Source organism: Etheostoma cragini, chromosome 11 (genome assembly GCF_013103735.1).
Source record: "Etheostoma cragini isolate CJK2018 chromosome 11, CSU_Ecrag_1.0, whole genome shotgun sequence".
NCBI classification, from domain to species: domain Eukaryota; kingdom Metazoa; phylum Chordata; class Actinopteri; order Perciformes; family Percidae; genus Etheostoma; species Etheostoma cragini.
The window spans coordinates 4,399,390-4,425,475 of record NC_048417.1 but is presented as its reverse complement, the minus strand read 5'-3'; the positions used below and the strand labels follow the sequence as shown (position 1 = coordinate 4,425,475).

General features: G+C 39.5%; 1 protein-coding gene and 1 long non-coding RNA gene across 2 annotated transcripts in view; one reads left to right on the top strand and one right to left on the bottom strand.

The window, feature by feature from the left end:
• Positions 1 to 26,086, bottom strand: part of kcnh3 (potassium voltage-gated channel, subfamily H (eag-related), member 3) — a 136,130-nt gene that overhangs the window by 13,426 nt on the left and 96,618 nt on the right. Inside the window, exons 4-10 of the mRNA XM_034885859.1 lie at positions 24,744 to 24,883; positions 21,490 to 21,748; positions 18,401 to 18,558; positions 14,377 to 14,578; positions 8,515 to 8,874; positions 4,017 to 4,216; positions 3,345 to 3,594 (exon numbers count right to left, since the gene is read on the bottom strand). Coding sequence (XP_034741750.1) covers positions 3,345 to 3,594; positions 4,017 to 4,216; positions 8,515 to 8,874; positions 14,377 to 14,578; positions 18,401 to 18,558; positions 21,490 to 21,748; positions 24,744 to 24,883 — 1,569 coding nt within the window. The remainder of the gene's footprint in view (positions 1 to 3,344; positions 3,595 to 4,016; positions 4,217 to 8,514; positions 8,875 to 14,376; positions 14,579 to 18,400; positions 18,559 to 21,489; positions 21,749 to 24,743; positions 24,884 to 26,086) is intronic.
• On the top strand, positions 799 to 9,681 carry LOC117953157. Its single transcript, XR_004658580.1, has 3 exons — positions 799 to 1,003; positions 3,363 to 3,366; positions 9,670 to 9,681. It is a non-coding gene; the product is annotated as an uncharacterized LOC117953157 (long non-coding RNA).

Here is a 26,086-nt window from a genome sequence, read left to right as displayed (position 1 = left end):
GAAAATGTATTTAAAAGTATTAAAAGTGAAAGTAAAGAATAATCAATTCAACTTTTAAATTAATCGCCAACTATTTTGATAGTCAATTAGTTGGTTTGAGTCTTTTTTTAGAAAAAAAATATTTGATGTCATTTTTTTTATGTCAATATTTTGTAGTTTCTTTTCCCCTCGGTGACAGTAAACTGAATATGTTTTTGGGTTGTGGACAAAAAAAGCCATTAGAGTACATCATCTACCAGCTAGCTAGTAGCATAGCGCGCTAGCCAGCTGGTAGCACGACATGACTACATCTCCTTGGTTATCGAAATACATCGTTTACAATATACCACGTTTATTTTGATAAGCGTTACTGATTAATTAGGCTTGGTTAGCCTAATTGTTTGTTGGATTTGCAAGAACTTGCAAATAAAACTTGAGATCTCGCAAAACAAAGTCAATTTTTTTTTTCTCCATGTCAAAGTCAAGACCTCGCAAATAAAACTCGAGATCTCGCAAAAGTGTTTGTCCCCAGTACATGATTCCCTCCCCCACCCCTCCATGTCACCTCGGGGGCTCCGTATAGAATTCCCCGTCAACTGCACAATATATTTGATGCCCGAGCAGCGAATGCACCAAAATTCTGTCAAGTTTACCGGCCTTATCTGGTTCTCATGTATTCATACTATCTGCAACAACAGAAAGAGAAAGGACTGCCTTTATACATCTTAATTTATTCATTAATTGGTCCCTCTAAGGGCTCGGTACCAAATTCAATAATTTGTAGGCACTGTCCGAATTGCCCCCATTGTATTAAAAAAAGGGCTTGTTATTCAATGCCCAATTTCAGTACCTAAGAAGTAAATCACATCAGTGTCAGTGAGCCAATAAACACGTAGCATGCTTTTACAAAGATCTAATAATGTCTGTGATTGGCTGTCTAACGTTGTAGAGACGGGGCTCACGTAGTAAGAGCTGAAACATAAATAAGATTTGTCCGTTAATGAGTAATGTTGTAATTGTTTTTGTTAGAATGAAAATAGTGCCAGGTTCAATTCCAGTGCATTAACCCAGCAACGCTGTCTCTAATCAGTCTGTTTACTGGTTCCACTTATTATTTATTCATCACTCTCAGTCTCTATTTCAGGGCTGTTCATGCTGTTCATATTGTAATATAACACTTATATAATAACATGCTATTTATTCCAGCATCCTTTGCACTATGCTTCATAATTAAAATAATAATAACTATCGTAATTATAATTAACTCCTGCATACTTTGCACTCTTCATTGCATTATTGTCTCAACCTGTCTATATTGTTTCTGTTTATAGTGGTAATAGTATATGTTGTTTGTTTTGATGTTTGTTATGTATGAGTAAGCGCATTGTGAGCAATGTGATCCAAAGCAAAATTCCTTGTATGTGTCCTCATACCTGGCAAATAAAGCTGATTCTGATTCAGATTATACAAAATTGTTATTGAAAAAGGTATTGTTTTGGAACCCCTATCAAAGTCCCAGTATCCGATACCCAGCCCTAGTCTCCATATTCTGCCATATGTGATGTCTGATAGCAAGACGCCCTACATCTGTATTCACACTGGATTGAAGGATCAGTGTGTAGCTAACAGGCTCAACACTTCTGGAAGCCTTGCCCCTGTGTGTCTTGGTTTGTGTGGATGTTGGTGTGTGTGTGTGTGTGTGTGTGTGTGTGTGTGTGTGTGTGTGTGTGTGTGTGTGTGTGTGTGTGTCGAGCATGGTAATAACTCTTCAAAGCAACAGAGCACAAACAGCAGCTCTCTCTTAGGCCCGGCCTTCCCTGATGTTTGAGTGGCACACACGCACGCACGCACGCACGCACGCACGCACACACGCACGCACTGTTGCACGCACGCACCGTTCTTCCTCCTTTTTTCCGTCTCCCTCATCCACCTACTTTCCACTCAGATCCTGATCACGTTAGCTTCCTGTCTTGTGTGTTAAATATTTAATTGTCCCTGATCTAGGTCTAGTAATTCTAGGGATATCCAATGAAGCAAAGAAAATGACAATGGCTCAACGTCACTTCTTGGTCAATGGGATTCGCACTGCAAAAAAAGTGTATCATCTTAGTTTGGAAAAAGAAAGAAATCCAAACACCAAAGTCATGGCTCACGGAGATGATGGACGCACACCACCTTGATGTAGGAAAGTAAAAGACTTCTGAAGAAAATTGAAGCTTGATAATAAAAATATTTATAACAAATTTGGATCACGTCGCTCTCCAGGGTCTGATCGGATGAAACCAAAACCCATTCAAAGCCATCACTGTGGAGTTACTTCCACTGTAATCACTGAGCCGAGAGGTGATCTCTCAGTCCGTACTACCGTATGCGAACAGACACATAGTTGCCCCGGTTCTTCTCAGAGTGTTCGTTCTTCAAATGAACGTTTCTTACATAAATTATCTGTCCCGCTAATCATCTCACATCCTCATAAAGTCTCAATTTTAAGGGGATTTTACCTATCTAAGCTGCACAAAGGACTGTGTATCACAAATTTAACCATCATTTCCCTCGCCTAATAAATAGACCACCCATTTCTCTGATTAGGTACCCAGCGTGTCATTTTGCAATCTTACATTCATCTAAAGCCATTTTATAAATCAGTTTTTTGTTCCCATCTCTCCATTCATTTAAAAATGATTGTCGTCATCAAATAAGGAAAAGCAAGAATGTTATTTCAGATTTCTGTTTGGCTCAGAAGAACCCTTCCCCCTGTGCCATTAGAAACATTTAGATATGTAGGTATACAGTATATAACATAAAGCACTCAAGCTTTTTCCACATACTCCCACATTCTGGTAGTATTTAAAGTATTTAAATTTAATAAAGTCTTACCAACTAGCTGCTTATGTCCGAATCAAAACTTGTATCAGTGTAACTTCTCAGTGTAACAGGGTTGCATAATATATTGTTCTTTTATCGTTGTGGCGATGTTAACGCATTGAAAAAGGCTGCAACATAGACCTAAAGACAGATTTTTGTTAGTAAAGAGTATCAGTACAGAACTAAACTTTAAAACGTAACGCTCACTTTTTTTCATTTTAGCTTTTTATGTTCAACGTTCAATGTGTACAAGAATATAATGTTGGAAATTATGCTCAAATTCAACAAGCAAGTTTGTGTATTATAGCTGAATACTGAAAGCAGCGGAACATCAGAACTGTGTACACCTTAATATCTGTTTATTTATCGCAAATAATATCATTATCAAAATAATCATCAATGGATCATGGCATGTTGCATATTTTCCCCATATGGTGCAGCCCTAGCATGTAAAGGACTGGGAATCTTTCTGTAACGATGCCTCGGCTCCTCTGACTCACCCAGTATGGCCAGCACAGTGTTGTCTTTCAGAACCTCCATGGAGCCCGAGCAGACGAAGTAGATGGCCTGCAGGGCGTCTCCCTGCCGGATGAGGAACTCGCCCGGGGCGCAGAAGGAGGTCCTGATGATGAGGGAGAGAGAGCGCAGACAGCCCCGGCTTGCCGATTCAAACAGCGGCAGCTGGAGCAGCTCCTTGTTCAGATGCATGGCGATGTCGGCCCTCAGCTCGTCTGGGAAGTCCTTCAGGAGCTGCAAAGCGAGGGGGCCGATTTACAATTAACAGCTGTGCATTGGCGGCAGTTTTCCTTCATTGTGCTGGTGTTATAGCAGAAATCTGAGACGCACATATCTCAAAACGACAATGACGAATGAAAACCATTTGTAGATCCAGCTTTTTTGTACTTTGAGTGAAATTACCCTTTAGTGTTGATGCAGATGTAAGGTTGAAACTGGAACAATGTGTTCATAAAAAACAATGCAATATTCACACACTTCCAAGTGTTTAATTGAATGTGAGTTGCTCTCAGGGGCGGGGCTAGAAGGGGGGGAACGGGGTGGCACTGGCCCCCTCGGAAATAGGATTGTTGAAAACAAGTGAAAATAATAACTGATTATTTCCCCCACCCACCCTACTTAAAATATCTTGGAATCGCCCCTGGTTGCTCTCTCACCTCACTAACGTCTATTCCGTTGTTGACCGACCACGTCGTCTGGAAACACTCCAGCATGCGCTGCTCCAAGGCCTTGGGAAGCCGATGGACCCTGATGAAGTCCTTCAGGTCCTTGGTGCGGGTGTGGTAGAGCGAGCGGCGCGAGTACATCCTCTGGATGATGGCCGTCACGTTGCCAAACACCACCGCGTGCATCAAAGCTGGAGAAGAGGAGAGGTTGTGTGTTTTCAGTATGATTAAAGATTCAATTACACATACTCTGTTTGATTGACCTTTATCCGGAAACTGCTCGGGAAAATCCCATAATGCTTCCGCACAGCAGGGAGCTTCAAAAGGTTGTCTTCACAAGTCCCGAGAAGTCAAAGAGCACCAGGCTTAAAAGGGTTCAGCTGCTCTGAAACCAGTGTAAAGCCTCGAGTGGATTACTGCTTTCACAAAATGGAAGGAACACATGACTGAAATTAAAAGAATCTTTTATTTCTAGTGAAGACAACACCTACATTAGAACAACTAAATTATTAATCTAAAACCCCAAAGAGCATTAATCGCAGTATGAGCAATAACTCTTAATAAATTAACCTTTATAAAACACAGCCAGCCAGCAGTAAGGACTGGAACTAAACCATTTATCTTGTGTGTACTTTTTTTCGACTGCACTGCAGAGCAGTTTTTCTCCCTGAATATAATTCTAGCCCAAGTAGAAAAGCCGCTGATACAGCATTCAGACCACAGGACACTTACACAGTCCACTGACACCTAGACCCAGAATGACATTATTTTAGCATGAGTGCTCCTTCAGGCGGTGACCCACCTCACATTAAGGGAAAACTCCAGAGTACAGATGTATAAATATCTTTTGGGGAGAGCTAAAGGGCACACACTGCTTAGCTTCTGGGTTGCTCAGAACAGCAGAAACTTAGAGAGAGTAATGAAGCTATAGTTTACTCTCTTTTCTCTCTCTGTGGTTTGCTTAGCACACTCTCCTATAATAAATGACTATACACGAGACACATCTCTGTGGTTAAGCAAAGTCATTTAAATGCATCACACTCCAAAAGTCCCAATTAAATTCAAGGATTAGAATAGTTTCATTCTGTTTACCTTATCGTCAACAAAAAGGCAAAGATTAGAGAAGCAAGCTTGTGGTTGGGGAAAGGGAACGAGCTGCACTTGTCCCTCCTCATTACCACCACTGGGTTGCCCTTGAGCAAGGCCCTTAACCCTAAACCACTTGAATGTGAAGCTTGAATGTGAAACTGTGAATGTAACCTCTGTTTTGCAGGGCGTTCCTGCAAAAGAGAGGCTTCGTCTCAGTGAACCTCCCCTGAATAAATAGAGGTAAACAAATAAAAGCCCCAAGCTCATGGGTTCCTTCTGAAGATGTAAAGCTTTATAAATGGAATCCTCATCATTAAAAAGTGTTAAAGATTTCCAAACGCAGCTTTAAACAAATGTTACTTACCTAAACTACAGCAGACTGAACTATTTCACCTGTGGATTAGAACTCATTTCATGCTCTAAGACGATGTGTGTGGGACTGAATCCAACAGTGTAAAATAATGAGAATATATATGAGTTAAACGATTAAGGCACATTAGCACCTTTCACTGGAAACTAGCAGATTACTTTATTCCATCAGTCAGAAAATGTTGAGCAGAGACAGAAGTATCATGTGAAGTATGTGATTTGACTAGCTCTGTGTGTGTGTATGTGTGTGTGTGTGTGTGTGTGTGTGTGTGTGTGTGTGTGTGTGTGTGTGTGTGTTTGTAGCCCATTTAATGTGCACTGAGGCCTGAGACATTCTCAACACATCATTGTGTCCTCTGACAGGGACTGACTAGGGCTAAAAAACAGGTAAGGACTTTCTCCCAAATAAGCCCATCATCCGACCATCCTCCCTTAGTCGTGCATGAAAGCCACTAGCCGGTAAGTCCTGATACTATGCCACAATACTGTAACCCATCACACAGGGTATTCACAGCAAGTAACATCTCAAAACCAATGATGACAATAGTGGTTGTGTTTATTAATGAAGCCTCAGCCTTCAAATAAAGACAAAAAATGTACAATGACATTACATCTGCATTGAAAATAAAATAATGTAATGTCACTGGCTACAGACAGTACAGAGTATTACTTACAACTCTTTCAGAGATTAAGGCTACTTGCTACCTGACATGGGGATTATACATATATTATAGGCCTATACCTAACTATCTTCCATCTGAATAAACAAATGATTTTAAAGACAAGTTATTAGCTATTATTGATGACATAACGTGTTGTTAAAAAAAAAAAAGGCGAAATGATGAAAATGACTAGTAAGCCCAATCAATTTTGCCAGGATTTTTTGGTTAAACTTGTGGTTAAATTTAGGGACTTATTTAGCCCCCTTGCCTGTTTGTTAGCCTGTTTAGAATGACACCAGTGCATGCCTGATGTTTTCCTGTTTATTCAATACCACAGTCTTCATCCAGGCAGCGGAACTGAGCTCACTACAACCTCTCATATACAACCAAGTGAAATCGCTGTCAACCCACAATTAATTTCTAATGTGTTAAATGTTTCAAATTAACCAAACAGAAATTATTAAACACGTTACGTGTGACAGCACTAAATGGTGCGATGTACATAACCATCCTCTGACCATAAATCTTGGCATTTATCCCACCAAATCTAATTTTTTCCAGAAAATTCAGCTCTCTCCATTATAGATCAGCACAAAAAACAAAGTCATACTTTAAAAAAGGGAGCCTGTTTACACTTGGTTTTAAAATATGTCTTGGGCGATCAGGTCACCAGCGCTATATACAGAAGTTTTGTGACTAAATTCACATATTTACGTACTTTTGAAAATGTAGCATCTGTAGACATTTGTGTGAAAGGTGACACACTGCTAGCTGTCTCCACTCAAGGGTTAAAAAAACCTGCGTTGATACAGAATATACCCTCTGTACTGTTGTTGCTAAATGTGAATGTTGAAACAATGTGTAAATGTCACAAGATAATCAAATCTATTGTACTCTGGATATTCATTTTATTGACCCTCTCTTGTAGATGTTCATTTCTTGAACAACGTCTGTCCTTTCTGGATTTTAGCAAGATAAAACCTGCTTGATTATTAGCTTAGTTTAACTAAAACCCAATTCTTAAATGGTTTGATGTTACTGGCTGGATCTTACAATCGTACTTATTCTAGAAAATGTAATCAGTGTTTTGTGACGTTCAGTAAAACTACAAAGCACGCACCCGTATGCGGAGGTTTCAACTGTACTGCTCGTTTAAGGAATCTGAGTTCTATTAACTGTCTTCTTTAAATCAACTGCTTGACTATCAAACAGTGGTTATGTTACAATATTTTGCTTCTGAACTCAGATAAAACAGAAACACTAATTATTGGCCCTGAAAATAGAATCCCTCAGATAAGGCAGCATATTGGTGATTTAGGCTCATCTGTCCACCTGAGCCTCAGGGGCTTAGGAGTTGTTTTTGATTCAGCCATATCCTTGGAGCACCAATCTAAACAATTAATTAGAAACTGTTAATTCCGACTAAGGAATATTTCCAAATTAAGAAAACTAGTGTCCAAGGGGGAGTAGGAGACAATCATTCATTTCCTCTCGCTTAGATTACTATAACAGTCTTTTCATCTGTTTGAATTAGAAGGAGCATACTGTCTCAAGGCTGTTCAGAACTCTGCTGCAAGGCTTTTCACTCACATTAACAAAAGAATACACATTACACCTGTTGTTAGCAGCACTTCACTGGTTACCAGTACAATGAATACAATTCAATTTAAAATCCTGGTCTTTGCTTTGAGAGCCCCGCACGGTCAAGTTCCTCCATACATATCTGACTTGATCCAGCTCCATTCTCCTACCCGTAATCTGAGGCCATTAGGTCAGAGGCTGTTAGTGGTTCCCCGCACTCACTTTAAAACTTGAGATAGATCATTCCAGGCAGTGGCTCCTAGGCGTGGCATGACTTGCCTCCCTCTTAACATTGTGTGAATTCTGTTGAATCTTTTAAAAAGCAATTGCATCCTAATAGCAAATAAACAAATGCACAGTCAAACATGTAAAGAAACCCCTCAATTAATAAAAACGGGACAAACGAGACAGTCAGCAGATGGTTTTGAATACAAATGCTCGGCTGTGCGTCAATGTCTCTCTGATGCCCAACACATTGGGCGGCTCAGGGGACAACGTAGAAGTGGTCATACTGTAATTTTAAATCTCCTGTTTGTTTTTAGCACTGACTCAATGTAGGGTCATAAGGAATCCGTCTTTTAGCTTTTTTAAATTCTCTATTTTGCTATTCCGTCCATTATTCTGTTGTCACAGAAACAATTGGGCTCTACAATAATGCTGCCCTCAGTCCGTGACCGTCAGACAATAAAAGACACTTGCCAAAATGTTTTTCTTTTAAAGGGAAACACCACACACACACACACACACACACACACACACACACACACACACACACACAAACTTCTCACCTCCTATTAGCATGGTGCAGATGGAGAAGATCTTCTCTGAGTCCGTGTTGGCGGACACATTTCCAAATCCCACACTGGTGAGACTGCTCAGAGCAAAGTAAAGCGACGTCACGTAGCTGCTACGCATCGACGGGCCGCCACCCAGCACCCCGAAACTCCCGCCTCCGGGGGTCGTCTCCGCCACGGCCCCTCCTCCAGACGTGTTTCCGTAATTTTGGCTGGAGTTCCAGGAGTCCTGCCCTCCGACCTCCGACAGGTTCCACTGACTGCTGTTGGCCGGGACGCTGCTGACTGTGGCTGGGACCAGCGTCGACAGGACGTAGGGGGACCCAAGACGCTTGGCCAGCTCATGGAGCCAACCTGAGAGACAGAGAAAGACATTTATTAGAAATATATTTCAGCACTTGCATTGCCTTTTCAGTTGCCTTAAATAAATTCAATATATCTTATTGTTCCTTCACAAAACTCCAGCTTAGGCCCATTCAGAGCTGAATACTTCCTTAATTGTCCAGCTTTTTGATAGGCACCCAGTGGTGGCAAATAACTAGGTTTAGTTCCATTTTGGCTGCATCATGTAATTACTATATGACTTTTCAATTCATGGGACTTCATGAATCTTTATTTTAAAAGGAAATTGTATTTTTTACGCCACTTTATTATTTATAGTACAAAAAAATGTCATTAACTTATTAAACCAATGTATTATAATAGATTAAAGGATCTGTAAAACCACACAAAAAGCTGTGGTTATGATGCCGCATGATTAGACCTGCTGAGGTCTAAGAAAAAAAAGTGAACTGGTAACCAAAACATAAAGAAAAAGACTGTCACAAAACATTTTAAACCTGCTCAGATCTGCTCAATCAGGCTAATGGACACACCATGACTTGATGTGTGAAAGACACGGAAGATCCAAGTTCATTTTACAAATATGAAGAACGCCATTCAGCTTCAGAGGAAGAGGAATGGGGGGAAAAAGAAGTTCAGCATGGACAGAGGAAGGAAGGAGTAAGGAAGGATAAAACAGAAAGTAGGATGTGAAGAGGGATAAATGATTGAAATACAGTGTTTCTGAGTGGCTGAATGGAGGAAGCCAGCTGAGACACTACAGACAGCAGAATCAGAAGACAAGGACAGCGAGAGAGGGCATGTGAGTTATAAAATATGGATTCAGCCAGTCATTGATCTCTGGCATCGCACATTTCAGGCCGGCAGCAGTGACCTTGAGTATGAGTGGGTGTGTGTGCGTTTGTGTTGTGCGTGTCGGAGTGTGTGTGTGAGACTGAGAAAGAGAGAGAGAGTTCTCAGACAGACAATGAGACAAGCCTGCCAGCATAAATAAATGGCAATCAAACTGAGTGAAGCAGCTAAACCAACAACATTAGAAGATTTAACACCTGAGTAGTTTCCTAATTACTGATCCATTAGCCAGACTTGTGGTGCTATTTTAATTCCAAAAGGCCAAGGGGAACTTTATCAGGATGCATAGGCCCAATCCGAAAGTCCGGACTCACAGTCTTTGGTGCGCGTTCTCGCAAAATTTGCAAGGGCTTAGGGTTGTCCCAATGTCGACTTTCAAAGGGAGTTTGAGTACACGCTTACCTTTACCTTTTTGTGAGTCTGCATCGATGCAGACTTCACCAAAGAGAATTACCCACAGTTCAAAGCATTGTGACGTTGACCGCGGAGACCATTGGGAAATCTGGAAATTCCAAAAGGTAAACAACAGCACGACACACGACTGCAGAACGGAACCGTTGCAGCTTGTAAAACAAGAATTTGAAAAAAATGTGGAATCAGGCAGCCGTCTCCTGTGCCTCAGCCGTGTGGAAAGCAGCAAACTTGAAATAAAAATCCAACCCAAACCGGCAAGTGTCAGCAACATCTTTGTTATTATACGTCGCCAAGGTAACATGATTTCGTGAAGTGCTGTCCTAATCCCATTTATACCTATGTCAGCCCATGTGGCCTCGCACACTCACTCACTTAGCACCTGAGATCAATTAAGTCTGTAGTCTTTAGTCCTATTTTGGGATTGGGTCATAGTATCCTGGATTTATGAAATAACTGGCCTTTAAAAATGAACATCTGCCTGCCTCTATGGCAATTTAACATAGGGGTGTGTATACTTATGCCCCTTGTATTTTAAAGGAATAGCATTTATTTATTTATGATACATTATTCATTTGCAATGAAAATTGGTGTCCTCAAAGGTTAGATTTTTCCCAATTATTTTAATTAAGGCATTCATTATTTATACTTTCATCCATGCTTTTATTACATCCCACTTAGACTATTGTAACTCGCTGTGTTCCTGTCTTATTCAAAACAGCCTCTTAAACTTCAACTAGCTCAAAATGCTGCAGAAGTGTTTACATAACACCCATTTGAGCAACGATACACTAGTTTCTTGTACTGTATGTTTTAGAATTTATATTTAAATTTCAATTACTACCATTAAATCACACTTGCCCCCTTATGACCCTGATTGCAGCCTGAGATCTGTTAGTAACTCCCAGGTCAAAGCTAAATACCAGAGGAGACTGAGCCTTTGGAATCACAACTTATTGGAGGAGTTTCTTCTTATAATCTCTCATCAAAATGCTTTTTCAGAATTACTTTCCTTTGAAACGGCTCTTTATCCGTAATTCTTACCTTGCTCATCATTACTACTGTATTCATTCTACGTTTACTGATTACTTATCGGCTACTTTTAGTCTAGTTTTGATGTCTTTGTAAAGCACTCTGTAACTTTGAAAAGTATTTTTGTGGAAAGTAACACAAGTAGTATCAGTGACTGGTGGAAACTTTTCAGTGTTACAGCAGAGCCTCTCTGCCTCTGTCCAGGGTGCTGATTTCTCCTCTCTGTCTTGCAGAGTTGACTGGAGCTGACCGTGGTGCTGAATCTCTCTTAGAAATTACTTCAGGCATTTTTTTAAGGATTCATAGCTTTAGTAGGAACCAGTGGGCTACGGGGGCAACTGTCAACAGGGAGGGAAGCTGGAAAGTTTTGTTATTTTCATGGGGTTTGTTGAAAATAAAACTATAGAATGTAACCAGATGCTGTTCCTCTAAGGCAGGGGTCGGCAACCTGCGGCTCCGGAGCCGCATGCGGCTCTTTGATCCCTCTGATGCGTCTCAGCTTTAAAAAACACTTAATGAATATTTAATTAAAATGTATTTTATTTTAGTTTGTACAGCAAACTAAAGACATCAAGTCAGCTGTGGCCTCCTCAGCTGCCTGTGATGAATCTAAAGACTAAGTTGATATTTAACAAATTGCGTTGTTCTGCCAGTCTGTAAACTCGACTGGGCCACAAGAAGAAATGATTCAGTTGATACCACTAAAAGGCCAAACACGGGGGGGGGACGTCTGTGAGGCTGTCTTGAATTGTTTAAGAGCAAGAGGAATAACCCCCCGTGTCAGTGGTACAGAAGGAGGACCGAGTATGACTGGCGCGCACAACGGCTTTGTGACTCCTGCAGAAGTCGCTGGACAGGAAGTTGCTGACTTTTCCTGCACCAAGAAGCACTGTGTGCTCAAACATTTCCTCCGGAATGCACAGAAGTCATGAATGTTGTCATTCAGATTCTGAGTAAATTAATGGCAAAAGGTTTAAATCCCCGTCAGTTCCGTTTGTTACTGGACGAGCTGGGAACAGCCAGAGTGGCTGGGAAGCTCCACGTCTCGTGGACATGACAGCGCACCTGAACACCTGAACACAGCTCTTCAGGGTAAAGGACGCGCAGCCCTGTGAGTCCTTTACCCTGTGGAACTGCAGATGTTTTGCCATTTGAGCCAAGTTGACAGTGCTAGCCCTGGTTTACTAAATCGTTAACCCAACGTTTTTTGTTTTTTTCCGGAGTTAAAAATGTTTTGTTGCATGCAGAAATTATATTTTATTTTCTCTGCAGTTGTTCATTGATTTCATAAATGTAACACAGTATAGTTTGTTTGTAAATAGCACAAAGGCAAAAAAAAAACGTTACATACAGTGTTATTTCATTTAAAATTTCAAAAGGGTTTTGTGGCTCCCAGTGCTTTCTTTACTGTGTGAAACGGGTCCAAACGGCTCTTTGAGTGGTAAAGGTTGCCGACCCCTGCTCTAAGGGATGCTAAATGTTGTAGTTTTTTTAGATTGTCTGCCCTTGTGGTGGTTTCCAAAAGGAAGATATTACATTTTAAAGAAGTGTAGTGTACATTTGCTTGACTGAAAGCTGTGGTAGTTGGTGTCTGCTTGTCTCTCTAAGGCCCACTAAAGCCGTTGAAATTTGGATTCTCTGGCTATTAAAAGGTGGAGTCTTCCTGTCTGTTGGACTGCTGACATGAATTGACGTCATTGTGACTGTCTGTCGTTATGTGGTTTGCTGAAAGGACAATGATAATGATAAGTATGCTGGTACAAATTAATGAGAGAGAGAGAGAGACAGCGAGTGAGAGCAAACAAGTGACACTTGTCTTTTGTCAGTCATGAAAGAAAATCGTCCTCAGCGTACAGTGCGAAAACAAAACTCGGACGTGATTTTTATGTTTCTATGTATTTAGTTCTCACGGCATGGTGTAAAGGCATGGTGTGAAGGCATGTTTGATGACATCCAGGAAGACCAATAAATGCCCGTAAATAAGAACGCCTTGTGTCTGTGTCAGTTAACTGGAGGGAGCTACACAGTGGGAATAAAGGAGTGTTTGTGAGTGTATGTCTTGAATAGAGGGAATTTCTAGTGGTGGCCTAATTGTACTAACTGGAATGAACTATCCAGGGGGGAGAGTTGGATTTTTTGTGATGTGATTAGCTTTCCTTTTTACTGCTTCGGTGTGAAAAACTGATAATGAAGTTTGGGATGGGCCGGTAATTTGTATAAAGTGCAAATTTCTGGAAGAATCTGCCCATCTCATCGTACTAAACCACTAAAAGGGGCTGCAATTAGACAGGATCTCATTCAGTCTGCATTTGGAAAGACAGAACCTACAACATACTTAAAAAGAATGATGGAGAACCCAATCATAGATTTGCTGAATTTGCCCAAATGAAATTCTGCTCTCTGGCACTGGCAGGACATTTAGAGTATGAGCATAGTTTTTTTGTTTAACTCACCTGACTGGACAAGTGAAAAAAAACGTGTTGAACAATGCACAATTTAATGATACCGTTACTAAAAAAAAATATAGAGCTGGCACTGCAAGACTATGGATACATTACTATAGAAGTAGCATTAGAATGATAGATAATGGTTTAAATTTCTGTACTGTATACAGCGTTTGACATTTTTGTCACGCATCAGATTAAATATTAGGATAATGTGTTTTCTATAATTCTCTTTTCTTTTTAAAGTAACTAAAGCTGTCAAATAAATGTAGTGGAGAAGACGTCTGTTTCTTAAATAAAATGCACCTCAAACCTATACTTGAAGCTATAGTACGTAATCTCTGTCGCCCCCATGAGGAATTCTAAGTAATGACAAAAAACGTTGGCGAGTCCATATAATACAAGCCTTCTGTAATTGCCCCCGCCCCCTCCACGCAGTTCCTAGTAGACAAGGAAGACATGGAGGATTTAAAAAAAAAAAAAAAACGACGGGCTCTTCAGAACAGGTAATTATCTTTGCTCGGCTTTCACAAAACCGAGCAACGATAAAGTCACAAAGTCACAGGACGCCAAAATCTTCTGAACATAGCCATACTGAGAAATCCAGAGAGAGATGTGTGGAGCTGATAGTCTTAATTAGCTTTGTAGCAACTCACTGGCAACGGCTTGAATGTAACAGATGTTCATTACTATAAAAGAAGTTAGCAACTAAAGATTTAAGTATCTATAACATTGTTTAAGTATCTTACAGCCATGAGTGAAAGAGTGCACTGACCAATATCCCAGGAGCCGGGACTTTCGATCTCCTTGCGCCCGATGAAGTACCAGACGCAGGCCATCCAATGGGCCAGCAGGGCGAACATGGACATCAGCAGAGTGAGAACCACGGCGCTGTACTGGGAGTATCGCTCCAGCTTCTGCAGCAGCCGCAGCAACCGGAGCAGCCGGACCGTCTTCAACAGGTGGACTCCAAAGTACTGCACACACATATATACACATACCACATTGGTTCAAATACACAGTCTCAGCCTTCGTGACATGGTTTTTATGCACTGGTCAATCAATGGCTGTTTTGCTTTGATTCTTTCAGAATAACGAGGGAAAAAACAATCACAAAATACACATTTAGGTGTTTATTTTACAACTCTGTCTATTTGGGTCTAAACATTAATCATTAGCATCCTATGCATAGACATGTATAGGATGCTAAGGATTTTATTAGATATTGTGTCTGTAAATCGTGGTTTCCCATAAAGAGGTTTGCAATTTGACAATACATATCTTTTAAGGCAGTGTTCTCCAAAAGAGTTTTGTTCTCTGCCAGAAATCTTCACTTCAGGAGCACTTAGGCCACAGACTCCAAACCTTCCAGTTTCATTTCTAATTGTATTCTGAAGGTTTCTACTGAGGGGTATGTATATATACTGTATATTATTCATAGCCTAATTTATACAACAATTTATTCTTAAAAACTAGCAAAACCACCTATTTTGAATGTTATCATTACAATTAAATGGAGTCAAAAGGGGCCTGCTGCCCCTACTAGTGGAGGGGTCTTCAACGTTAACAAGCCAAGGACCCCCAAGCTGAAAGACCCCCTACTACATATGTACACTGTATAAAAATGTAGATGTATTTTAAACTTGGCCGGAAGGATGAAAATGGATGGATCAATATTCATATTCACTTATCCAGCTTGTTGTAATGTTAAACATCCATGTGGAAGGAACAGTGAGTCGTTAGGCTTAACTGTATCTGTGGATGGTTACCAAAGTCAAAGTACTTTTGTTGGTCTCCCTAAGGAGAAATTTGCATTGGACACTGAGCAACTTAGCTGCAAGAGTTACAGACACGACAAGCACAGGGTTAAAAAACAATTAAAAAACAAATATACAATCAACATATGGGCTACTCGAGGGCCTGTGCAAATAGCAGATTTACGATTTCCTATACTAAATAAGATAAAAGCCATATTTCAAAGACAAAACCAATTTCATTCATTCATCACAGTCACAGATATACCTTAAAAATATTCATAGTCATACCTTCATCTCTGTTCATTAATAAGCTTTACTGCGATAGGGACAAATGAGTGTTTATACCTGTGATATTTACACATGGTGGCTAACTTCCTTATCGTATCATTGTTTTTCACAAATAGACATTTTTTTGGTGAATATATGTTAGATAATGTAGTGTATATTTTCAGATATGTTTTTATTTTTGCAACAAAATAACAAAAAAAACTTTAGATAAATAAACAAAAACTTGGTGGCCCCTGCAGTTACTCCAAGGACTCTCTAGGGGTCACGGACCCCCTGTTGTTGTACTGTATGTGCATGGAAGCAGGTGGAGATTTTTTTATGGCTGTTGATAGTATTTTCTGACTTATGGTGGGATGAAAAGAGATTCTCCTCGGTAGAAACTCTTTGACTCTAATATGTAAACAAAATGAAGAGAACAATTTTAAACCTGACTTTATCCAATGTTCCGATTTCTGTTCTGGAAATATTCGCGAATAAACACAGCTTTAATTAGATAATGTATCATTTGCATACATAAAACTAACTTTACGTAAGAGTAAACTGGGAAAGTTTCATGGAGATATCCATTAGTTAAAGGGACCTGTTTTAACCATCTAAGCGCAGGGCGTGAAGCGCATGGCGCAGGGGTGTTTAGGGCGTGTCCAAATCCACTTTTTCTGGCAGAAAAAAAAAAGAGTCTGTGCACCAGGCACATAGTTCAAAACGGTTGTACTTAGGTTCTTCCTTAATTCATAGGTGTTTTTTGGGCATAACGTGCAAAAAAACAATCAGAGTGTCATCTCCCATTCCTATTTAAACGCCAAATGTGTTTGTGTCTTGGCGCAGTGTTGTTACGAGTGCAGATTTGCACTCATATTTTTATTTGTAATCTTTTGCATGTGTGTGTTGCTGCTGCGCTTCCTGTGTGTGTAACAAGTACAGTTTGTATGCGCAGTACATAAGCTGAGGCACATTTGAGCCCATTGGTGTGTGCCTCACCTGTTAAAACAACAATGAAATGCTGCACTATTGACTTCATACCAGGTTTTTGTTCATCAATGGGACGATAGCTTCCCATTCCTTGAAGATAATTAATTTTAATAATTCACGAAAACACACCTCCCTGCAAGACCAGCACGCCCATGGGCGCAGGTGCATTTGCTATCGTCTTAAACTAGCAAAGACACTTGCGTCTGGCTTTGCCCTGCGCCTGGTGCAACATAAGGCCCAAAGGCTTTTACCTTATTCACCTGTGGAACCAGTCTGCTAAAACGCTATCATTTTGATACTAAAGGATCTAAATAACTGAGTATTCTTTATCTAATTTTGTTCATTGTGTGCTTTTTATTAATTTGTTGGTGTAGTTGGCCGTTTTATTCAAAACATGAATATTTAACTTGTTCTCATATAAAATGAAACATATCTTGACTCCGAATTCAAATTTAAAACTGAATGCTCATTTTGTATGCATGTGTAGCAATTTCCCCCGCAGCTTGAATCATCTTCACGTGTTCTGAGCGTAGAAACACACATTAAACAAGACCTGCAGTGTGTGCACTGACACCAGATTGGCACGGTGCCATTTGTTTGTCTGATGAGCGTCACTTTGGATGAAATGTTGAGCTGATACATTCACAAGGGAACATTATTCTTTCATTTTCTCTTCCCCCTAACTTGGCTCGTTGCCCATCGGTGTGTTAGTGTGGATAATAATGAATGCTGGAGAGTGTGCAGAGTGTGTGTGTACATTCAAGTGGTTTTTTTCCCCTAGAAAACAAAAGGTGAATTTTTGTATTTATTGTAGAGATGGTCCCCTACCATATTTTGCTTTCTGATAGTTTCAATTTACTGAATATGTGTTTTTGGCCGATATCCAATAACAGTGTGTCATATATTTTATTATGTTTTAACAAATGTAAACTACTATCCCTGTATGGATGTGATATGATTTCTATCTTTGTTGTCGGTAGTAGAACCCTTCTATGTTTGTCTCTTCTATTTATCATTATTATTATTTGTTGTCTGCCGCGCCGGCTCAAATCCCCGTGAGCTGGAACGAGCGAGAAACATGAAACTTGGGGGAATACCTGGATATGGTGAGCATGTGCTTCTATAGAAATATGAACCCAATCGGCAACATGGTGGCGCTGTAATCATCAAAATGCAAACTTTGAAAGGCCACGCCCCCCACACCGTAAGTCCAATTGACTTAAATTTGTTTAACATAGGTGCAGCCTATTGTGCTCTACAGAAAAGCTTCAAGGACCATCAAGGTCCACTTAGAAAATTCTTCTGCCATTTTTAATTTTTTTTAAAACACATAAAAGAGTGAGACTAAGCTAAACCAAACACCTCCAGCATGAGTTTAAATCCACCTTCAGGAAGACAGTAACTCCTGAGAGTTGGGATGGAACTGCACAATAACACATGGTGTTCCCGAACCTTCTTCACGCATGTGAAATGAGTTGTGCTGCTCCTGAATTTTTACTTAACAGGGTACAAAACTACATTAAATCAGACAATATTAAAACATACAGGAAGACTAAAAAAAACATAATATCTAAGTATAAAAAAATTAAGTAAACAACTCGGAAAACATAAGAAAGAAATATCTAGAAAACAAAATTACAATATGAAGCTAACACCTAGGTTGCTCACAAAGACAAAGAAGGAGAACCTTACTACAAAAGAAAATAAGATATAAAAACCTCAAGAAAGAAAATAGAAATAAAAAGATGAAGCCCAATTTAATGTCAACCCAGACAGGAGACTCACCACGCTGACGTTGAAAGCGTAAAGCAGATCAAAGGGCAGGGCGGCGATGAGATCAACAAAGAGCCACGTGGTGACGTAGTGGACGCAAATGGAGCGGGCGTCGTACACCACCTGACCCGACGTGCTCACAAAAGTAGTTCGGAAGTTCAGCAAAATGTCTGCAGAGGAAGTAGAAGTATAACAAGAAAAAAACAAGGGTGTCATCTACAGTTTCCTGATGGTTATAAAAATGTGGAAAAATGGTGATTCATATGTTCAAGGAAAACAGATTACGGAGATGCTAGCAGTACATAAACTGACACAAACAAATATAAACTGAAAGACTATACTAGTAATAACATTTACTTGTAAACTTAAAAAGGGCTATACTAGAGGTTCAGCATGTTTTAGCAGGTTGACTTTTAAACAACACCAATGCAGAGGCTTAGAAATGCAAAGTCAAATCCAGTACGTCCAGACAAAGGCGTCACTTTGGATTGACTTTGGGGAGGTTGGGATTGTGTATTTAAAAAAGTGACAAAAACATAAAAAAAAAAAAAGACTTGTTAAAAAAAGTTAATAAAAAAAAAAACACAAAACTTCAGAAGGCAACAAATGTTGGGAAAAAAAAATTCCCTCCTCTATGTCCCCTGATCTCGACTTAAAGCTTTAGTCAGCAACTTTTTTATATTAATGTAGGTTTGTTACATTCAAGCCGTTGCCAAATGAGTTGCTACAAAGCTAATTAGGACTATCAGCTACGTACAACTCTCTCTGGATTTCTCAGCATGACTATGTTCAGAAGATTGTGGCGGCCGGTGACTTTCACACGCGGAAACTTGAGTGAAGATAATAGCCTCTTCTGAAGAGTCCATCATGTTGTTTTAATCCTCTGTGTCCTCCGTGGCTGCTAGGTAACTGTGTGGAGGGGCGTGGGCGCACGCACAATCCCGGAAGACTTGTATCATTTGGACGTGCCAACAGTCTACTTAGAATTCCTCATAGGACGACAGAAACCATAGCTTTAAACTAAAAGGTGACAGAGCCTTTGCAGGTGCTGCTCCGTGATTGTACCAGCTGCCTTTAGATAACTCCATGTCTGTTATTTAAATCTAGACTAAAGACGAATTATTACTCTTTGGCCTTTATAAAAACACACTAATCGCTCATTTTGTCATGTCAATAATTATGTATTTCTAAATTGCTGCTTGTTGATGTTGGGACGTTTTTCTGTATGTTTGTTATGTTTCTACTTTTTTTTAACATTTCAGTGTTTTTATCAGCACCTGTGCTTCTTTGTACAGCACTTTGGTCAACTTAAGCTATGTTTAAGTATGCTCTAGAAATAAACTTTACCTACTTTCTTACTTTAATAAGAAAAGTAAGTCATTATTCTGCCTTTTTGCACACACAAGAAGAAGAGTTTTTCCTGTTCTTTTCATTTTTTTAAGACGCCTTAAATTACCTATAAGCAGGGGCCGTTAAACTCTTACAGTTGGTGCATGTAAAGACACTGATATCTAATACATACAAGTCAAAAAGTAGCTGCATTCATTTCAAATTTCAGAAACAACCCAGATTGTCTGCTAGGACTGGTTTCCACACCACACTGCTAATAAATTCCAAATTGTCTTTGACAAATAAACCATAAATGTCCCTCTTTGATTTCTCCCATAATTTGAATTAAATAAAAGTTTCATTCATCATAATCCTGGCATTAATGGGAACCAAAGTTGGTTGGAAAGCAGCAATGCAAGATACAGTAAATGCATTGGCTAAAACTACCAGCGTGGCTCCTAAGTTAGGTCTTAGTTTTTTCTTTAAGAAGTTAATTCCTGAAAAGCAGCTTATGAACAAAAAATGAACAAACGATGAATAGTTCTCTGAACGAGCATATTGATAAAGAGGCTGGCCATTAGTTCTAACAAACAGGATATCCTTTAACTGCGGGTGGCTAGTATAATTTCATTGTTGAATGTTGATGGAGGGTGTCCACCCTTTTCCATTATGGCAAATTGTCCTTTGAATAGCACTCATACACGCTCCTACAGATAGATGGACAACAGTGGGGACAAAGAGGCCTGTTGTTTTCTGGGAAATGAGTTAGCAATAAGACATAATGGTCTGCTATGAATGGCTCATATCATTCAACTGCTGCGTGTGCACCATTAAAAACTAAACTTTTATCATGATTGATGAGCCTCTTAGACGCTGTTTTATAGACTTCCCACTAGGGGCGGTTAATACATTGATGGACAAATAGCCAATTTTCACAATCATTAAATCCTGTTAATTACTGGAGCTAACAATGGTGTTTGATAAAAGAAAGTACAAACAAGTAGTGTTGCCATCAGCGGCGCTCAGGTGTGTGCCCTCTATGAGTATGTTAGTCAGGATTCATGAAAGTAATGAATTTGGCTCTATATACAGTACATACTGACCACAAAGAGACATAAAACAACTATAAAAATGGGCAAAACAACCACAAAGAGAAAAAACAACTATAACGAGACACAAAACAACCACAAAGAAACATAAAATGACTACAAAGAGACACAAAATAAGTATAAAGAGAGATAAAGTGACCAGAAAGAGACACAACACGACCTTGAAGAGATACCAAAATACCACAAAGACACTCAAATCAAACAAAAAGAAACTAAAACAAAAGACACAAACTACAGCAAAGAGACACAAAACAAAGAAAATTAGACACAAGTCAAACAGGAAAATACCAGAGACATAAAACAAACACAAAGACAAAAGAACAAGAGACAGAGAGAAACAAACTACTACAATGAGACACAAAAAGATTATGACACACAAAACAAACACAAAAAGACTCAAAAGTACCACACAGAGACACAATACAAACACAAAAAAGAAATGCAAAGAGACACATAACAAACACAAAGAGACAAAACAAAGACAATGAGATACAAAAACACAAAGACGCAACACAATTACAAAAAGACACAAAAGCAAGAAAGAGAGGAAGAAAGCATCACAGAGTGTTGTTCCTATGTAGGAAAGATGTTGTGTCCATGGTTGCTGCAGACATGTTGGTGGACGGACTACCTGGCGGAGAACACAGCAGTACACTGTCTCACCCAAAATAAACAGGATCTCTACGAGGATGTCGCTGACGCTGGGCGGACTCCGTGGGGCAGTGCTGCTCCCTTCATCCCGCCCCCCCACCACAGTGAAACACACGTTATAGGGCACGGTGACGGCCACGTAGAACGTCGCCAGCAGAATTAACCAATCCCAGCCGGCCTTGAAGGTTCCATAGTGGAGCAAGATGAAGCGAGATTTCTGGATGGCTGCTACCTTGTACTCTGGGATCGGAGGCTTGTCTCCGAACATGTTCTGGATTAGGCACAGGAAGGGGGGGGGAGAGAGAGAGAGAGAGAGAGAGAGAGGTTAACATAAATTTGCACTTTCATTTTATTAATTTTTTAACATCTGCACACAATAACACGTTGTTTAGGGATCGACCAATACTGGTTTTCCAAGGCCAATATCGATTATTAGTCGTTTATAAAACCAATAACGGATGTTTGGAACGATGCATTTACAATGAAAATGAAAAACGTTATGGTCAAATGAAATGCCAATACAGATAATCTGCAAACAGCCAAAGAACGGCCCATAAATAATCGTCCAGGGCTGCTAATCGGTCTGTCCCTAATGTTGTTAGGTACACTCTTCCTGAACCTCTTCAGGCTCTTGCTGTCCAGACACAAGTTATGAAATCAAGAGTCTCCAACAATGCCAAGTACTCTGCTGCATGTCAGGTGGAGTATACAATCTAATATTCTCAGGTCATTTAGAGTTTACCGTTTCAACAGTGCAGCCAGTAAAACTGCACTTCCCTCTTTGAAAGTGTGTAACATTTCAGTTTTGATTCAATGTTGAAAAAGCAGAAATAACATGCTGTTAAATAAGTTTTTTTCATAAGATTAGTGGAGACGTTGAATTTGGAAAATTGGGTTTCTAAATGGATAATTAGCTTGCAGAAGCACACTATTTTCACTGAGAGATATCTGTATGGCTTTTTTATTATTTTTAATCATCAAGTTGTTGTGTTTTCAACCTGAGGACTGCTTCCTGTAAACAGGGTCTTGTTGCAATGACCACCTCAAAATAAGATTAACGATAACATAACGGATTCAGAGCAATTAAAAACATGAATAAAAGTACATTATCCCTCAATGTGTGTGAGTCACACTTGCAGGAGTTGAACTGCAAAGGTCTGCATGTTTGTTTTATCCCTGACATCAGCAAAATGCAGCTCTTTTACCCCCCCGGGGTCAGTCAGAAGCAAACACACTCCAGATGACCTTCCAACCATCGGAGTGTGTGCTGCCACTGTACTGCAGCACATCTACAGTGGGCTGAACTATGGCAGGAACATCTGTTTTCATTGTTGATTCTTTTCTCGATCTGTAAATTCGTTGTTTGGTCTATAACGCGTCAAAAAATACAAGTGAAAATGTGGATCAGTGTTTCCCAAAAAGGCCGAGATGACACCCTCAGGTGTCGTTATGGTAATAAGTTGACTGTGACAGAGAAGTCAAGATAGTAGAAAACATTCACACACTTCATAATAAAATTGCATAATAAAGGGTAAATTGATAGTTGATATAACTTTAGTTTATAGTTATTTTACTGTTTATTTACAACAAAAGGACCATTTATAATATTTACAAATTATTAATGATGCAATAATTTTTTGTATGACATGCAGCAAAGGGCCGCAGGTTGGAGTCAAACCTGTGGCCGCTGCGTCGAGGAGTAAAATCTAAATTGTGTTAATTTAATAGTATATTGTTGCTCACATCACAACATTTTATATATCATATTAAGTATCAGTTATTGGTTAAGAACTTGTTTATAAACCACCAATATACATCATTTGGATGGCTATAGACATTTCTACAGCTATTATCAGTGCTCAAATAATCAAATAATCAACTATTTTCAAAATTGCCGAAAAAGATTGAACGGGGCCATATTAATGTGCAACTCCCAACAAAGATGGGACAGAAGGGTGACGCCTCACTTTTAACTATCTAAATGTATAAACATATTATTTAATATTAATAATGATAAAATAACAGTATTTATAACACTACTAATAATTAATAAACATTATAAATCCCTTTATTATTTGTAAACACTAAAATAACTAACTATTATTAAGGGTGGTCATTATGAAGTGTTACCAGAAATTGTAAAAATGATTGAAACTGATTATCAAATCAGTCAATTAATCGACTGATTAACCTTTGCAGCTCTGTGGTGAACACACCATCACCACAGCGCTGGCCCTTAGTTAGGTGTAAGAAACCCTGACGCAGCTTTGGAAAACCAACTAAACCAACTTATTTTTATTGTAAAGTAGTAAATAACTTTGTATTCCATTAGGATTAGAAAAGAGCCTTTGATGAATCTGGAAATGCCTTCAAACAGATAGCTGCGGAACAACCTGTGCTATATTTATGCTTACCTGTGAGACTTGGATGTTATCATCTGTGCAAATGTTTTAAAAGTAATAATAAGGATTACATGCGAGGACCTGTGGGGCTAGTTCTGCCTGTATTTTATCTTCGGACAGCCAAACTAGGGCTGCTATTAACGATTAGATGTAATCTTTTTGGTTTTTGATCTATAAAATGTTAGAAAATTGTGGATCCAATGTTTCCCAAAATGAGGTCCTCAAATGTCTTGTTTTGTCCAGAAGATATTTTTATAATTTTTATAATAATTTTCTTGCCACAGAGAAGAGACGCAACTAGACAATAATCACATTTAAGAAACCGCAATCAGAGAATTTAAAACCTTCTCATAAAAAAATGACAAACCGATTATCAAAATAGTCGCCGGCACATTTAATAGTCAATCAATTCATTCAGTAATGTGAATATATTGACAAAGTGGTAGACTAGGGCTGGGGATCATTGATATTGCGACAATATTGTAGCGTTGACTATTACTGCTTTCACAAAGTATTTACACAACGAGATTTGTAATGATCACCAGTTATGTGGATACAATGACTAAATGGCTAAATGCAAATAAGAGAACAGCAACAGCAGTCTGGAAGAATGACATTACTTAACCAGGAAAAGACAACACGTGTCATATTAGGATAAAATGGTTCTTAAAATCTAAGACTATATCTAGCTTCATATGTTTATATTGATTTATATTGAGATATTGTCCAGCCCTACTCCAAACCAAACATCTTAAAACTAAAATGAAAATGGGTATTTAGTGTGCACAGAGTTAGTCCAGTCTTTCAAGGAAGCAGATGACATTTTTTGTAGAGATGTATCGACAGAGAAACAGAGAGACTCACATTGTTGATCTTGAGTTTGCCCTTGTCTTGTTTCTGCAGGTGTCCCGACAGGTGATAGAGAACTGCTCTGCTGCGGCGCCGGTTAGCGTTGAAGCCTGGAGGGCGAGTAACCTGATGCACCTCCAGACCCGTCTCCTCGTCTGTGAATGAGATGGGAACATGCTGAGCCACAATCCAGTCCACAACACATGAGGAGAATTTACACCAAGCTGTGTTGACTGAACACTGAATCCAAAAGGAAAAAACATTATCTGAAATATATCAAGGTGAACTGGGTAAAAGAACTTATTATTTTTTGTCTTTAATTCATCTTTATCCATCAATCCATCTTTGTCCGCTTATCCGGTATCGGGTCGGATACCGGGACCCCAAACTTCCCTTTCCCGAGCCACATCAACCAGCTCCGACTGGGGTCTCCTGAGGCGTTCCCAGGCCAGGTTGGAGATATAATCCCTCCACCTAGTCCTGGGTCTTACCCAAGGCCTTCTCCCAGCTGGACTGGACAAATCTCCTTTTCAAGAGTGTTCTGGCCAAGACAACCACAAGTACACACAAACACAAAATACACAAAAACACTAAAAACATAAAACAACTGAAACAGGCAAAACATCTACAGCCAGATGTGTCTGCCTCCAAGTCAATCAACATCCTTTTACAAGCGATCAATGAGACCATCTCATTAAGTTTCATGGATTTCTGTAACTTGTTCCACGTAGAGGGAGCAGCAAACTTAAACATGTTTTTTCCCAGCTCAGTTCCAACCTTTGGAACAGACGGAAGGAAAAGATCTTGGGAATGAAGATGTAGAAATGTCAGAAGTAGATTGGCATGAAACCTGGAGGAAACATTCACAAATCTTTTTATGGAAGATTTTTCATCAGAAAAACTGGCGAGTGTGTGGGTTTTTGATGTAGACCATTCTCATGTTTTTTGGGGGAACTAACAATAATTGTACATTGGGAAATGGTTAGTTACGGAGCTACAACAAATCCTAAGATATGAGGTCCCTAAAAGTTCATTGGTGCTTTTTCTATGTAGATTCTCTAAATAACATATTATTGCTAGCGATAGCGATATATATTTGATCAAAGAACTGCTAGTAGCTAGCAATAAAGCTCGGAGCTGGGGTGAGGAATCACCATTGACGACGAACCAATGGCTAGCAATTGTGGAAGAAATCCTTGTAATGGAAATATTGACACATGAACCAAGACTACAAGATGCACAAGAGGACATAGAATTAAGATAAAAATCAATTGTAGTAAGTAGAGTAAAGTAAAGTACTGGCAGCTCATTTTCCAGACTTTGCCCCTTAATTACAAAACAGCAGTTTTGTGTGTACC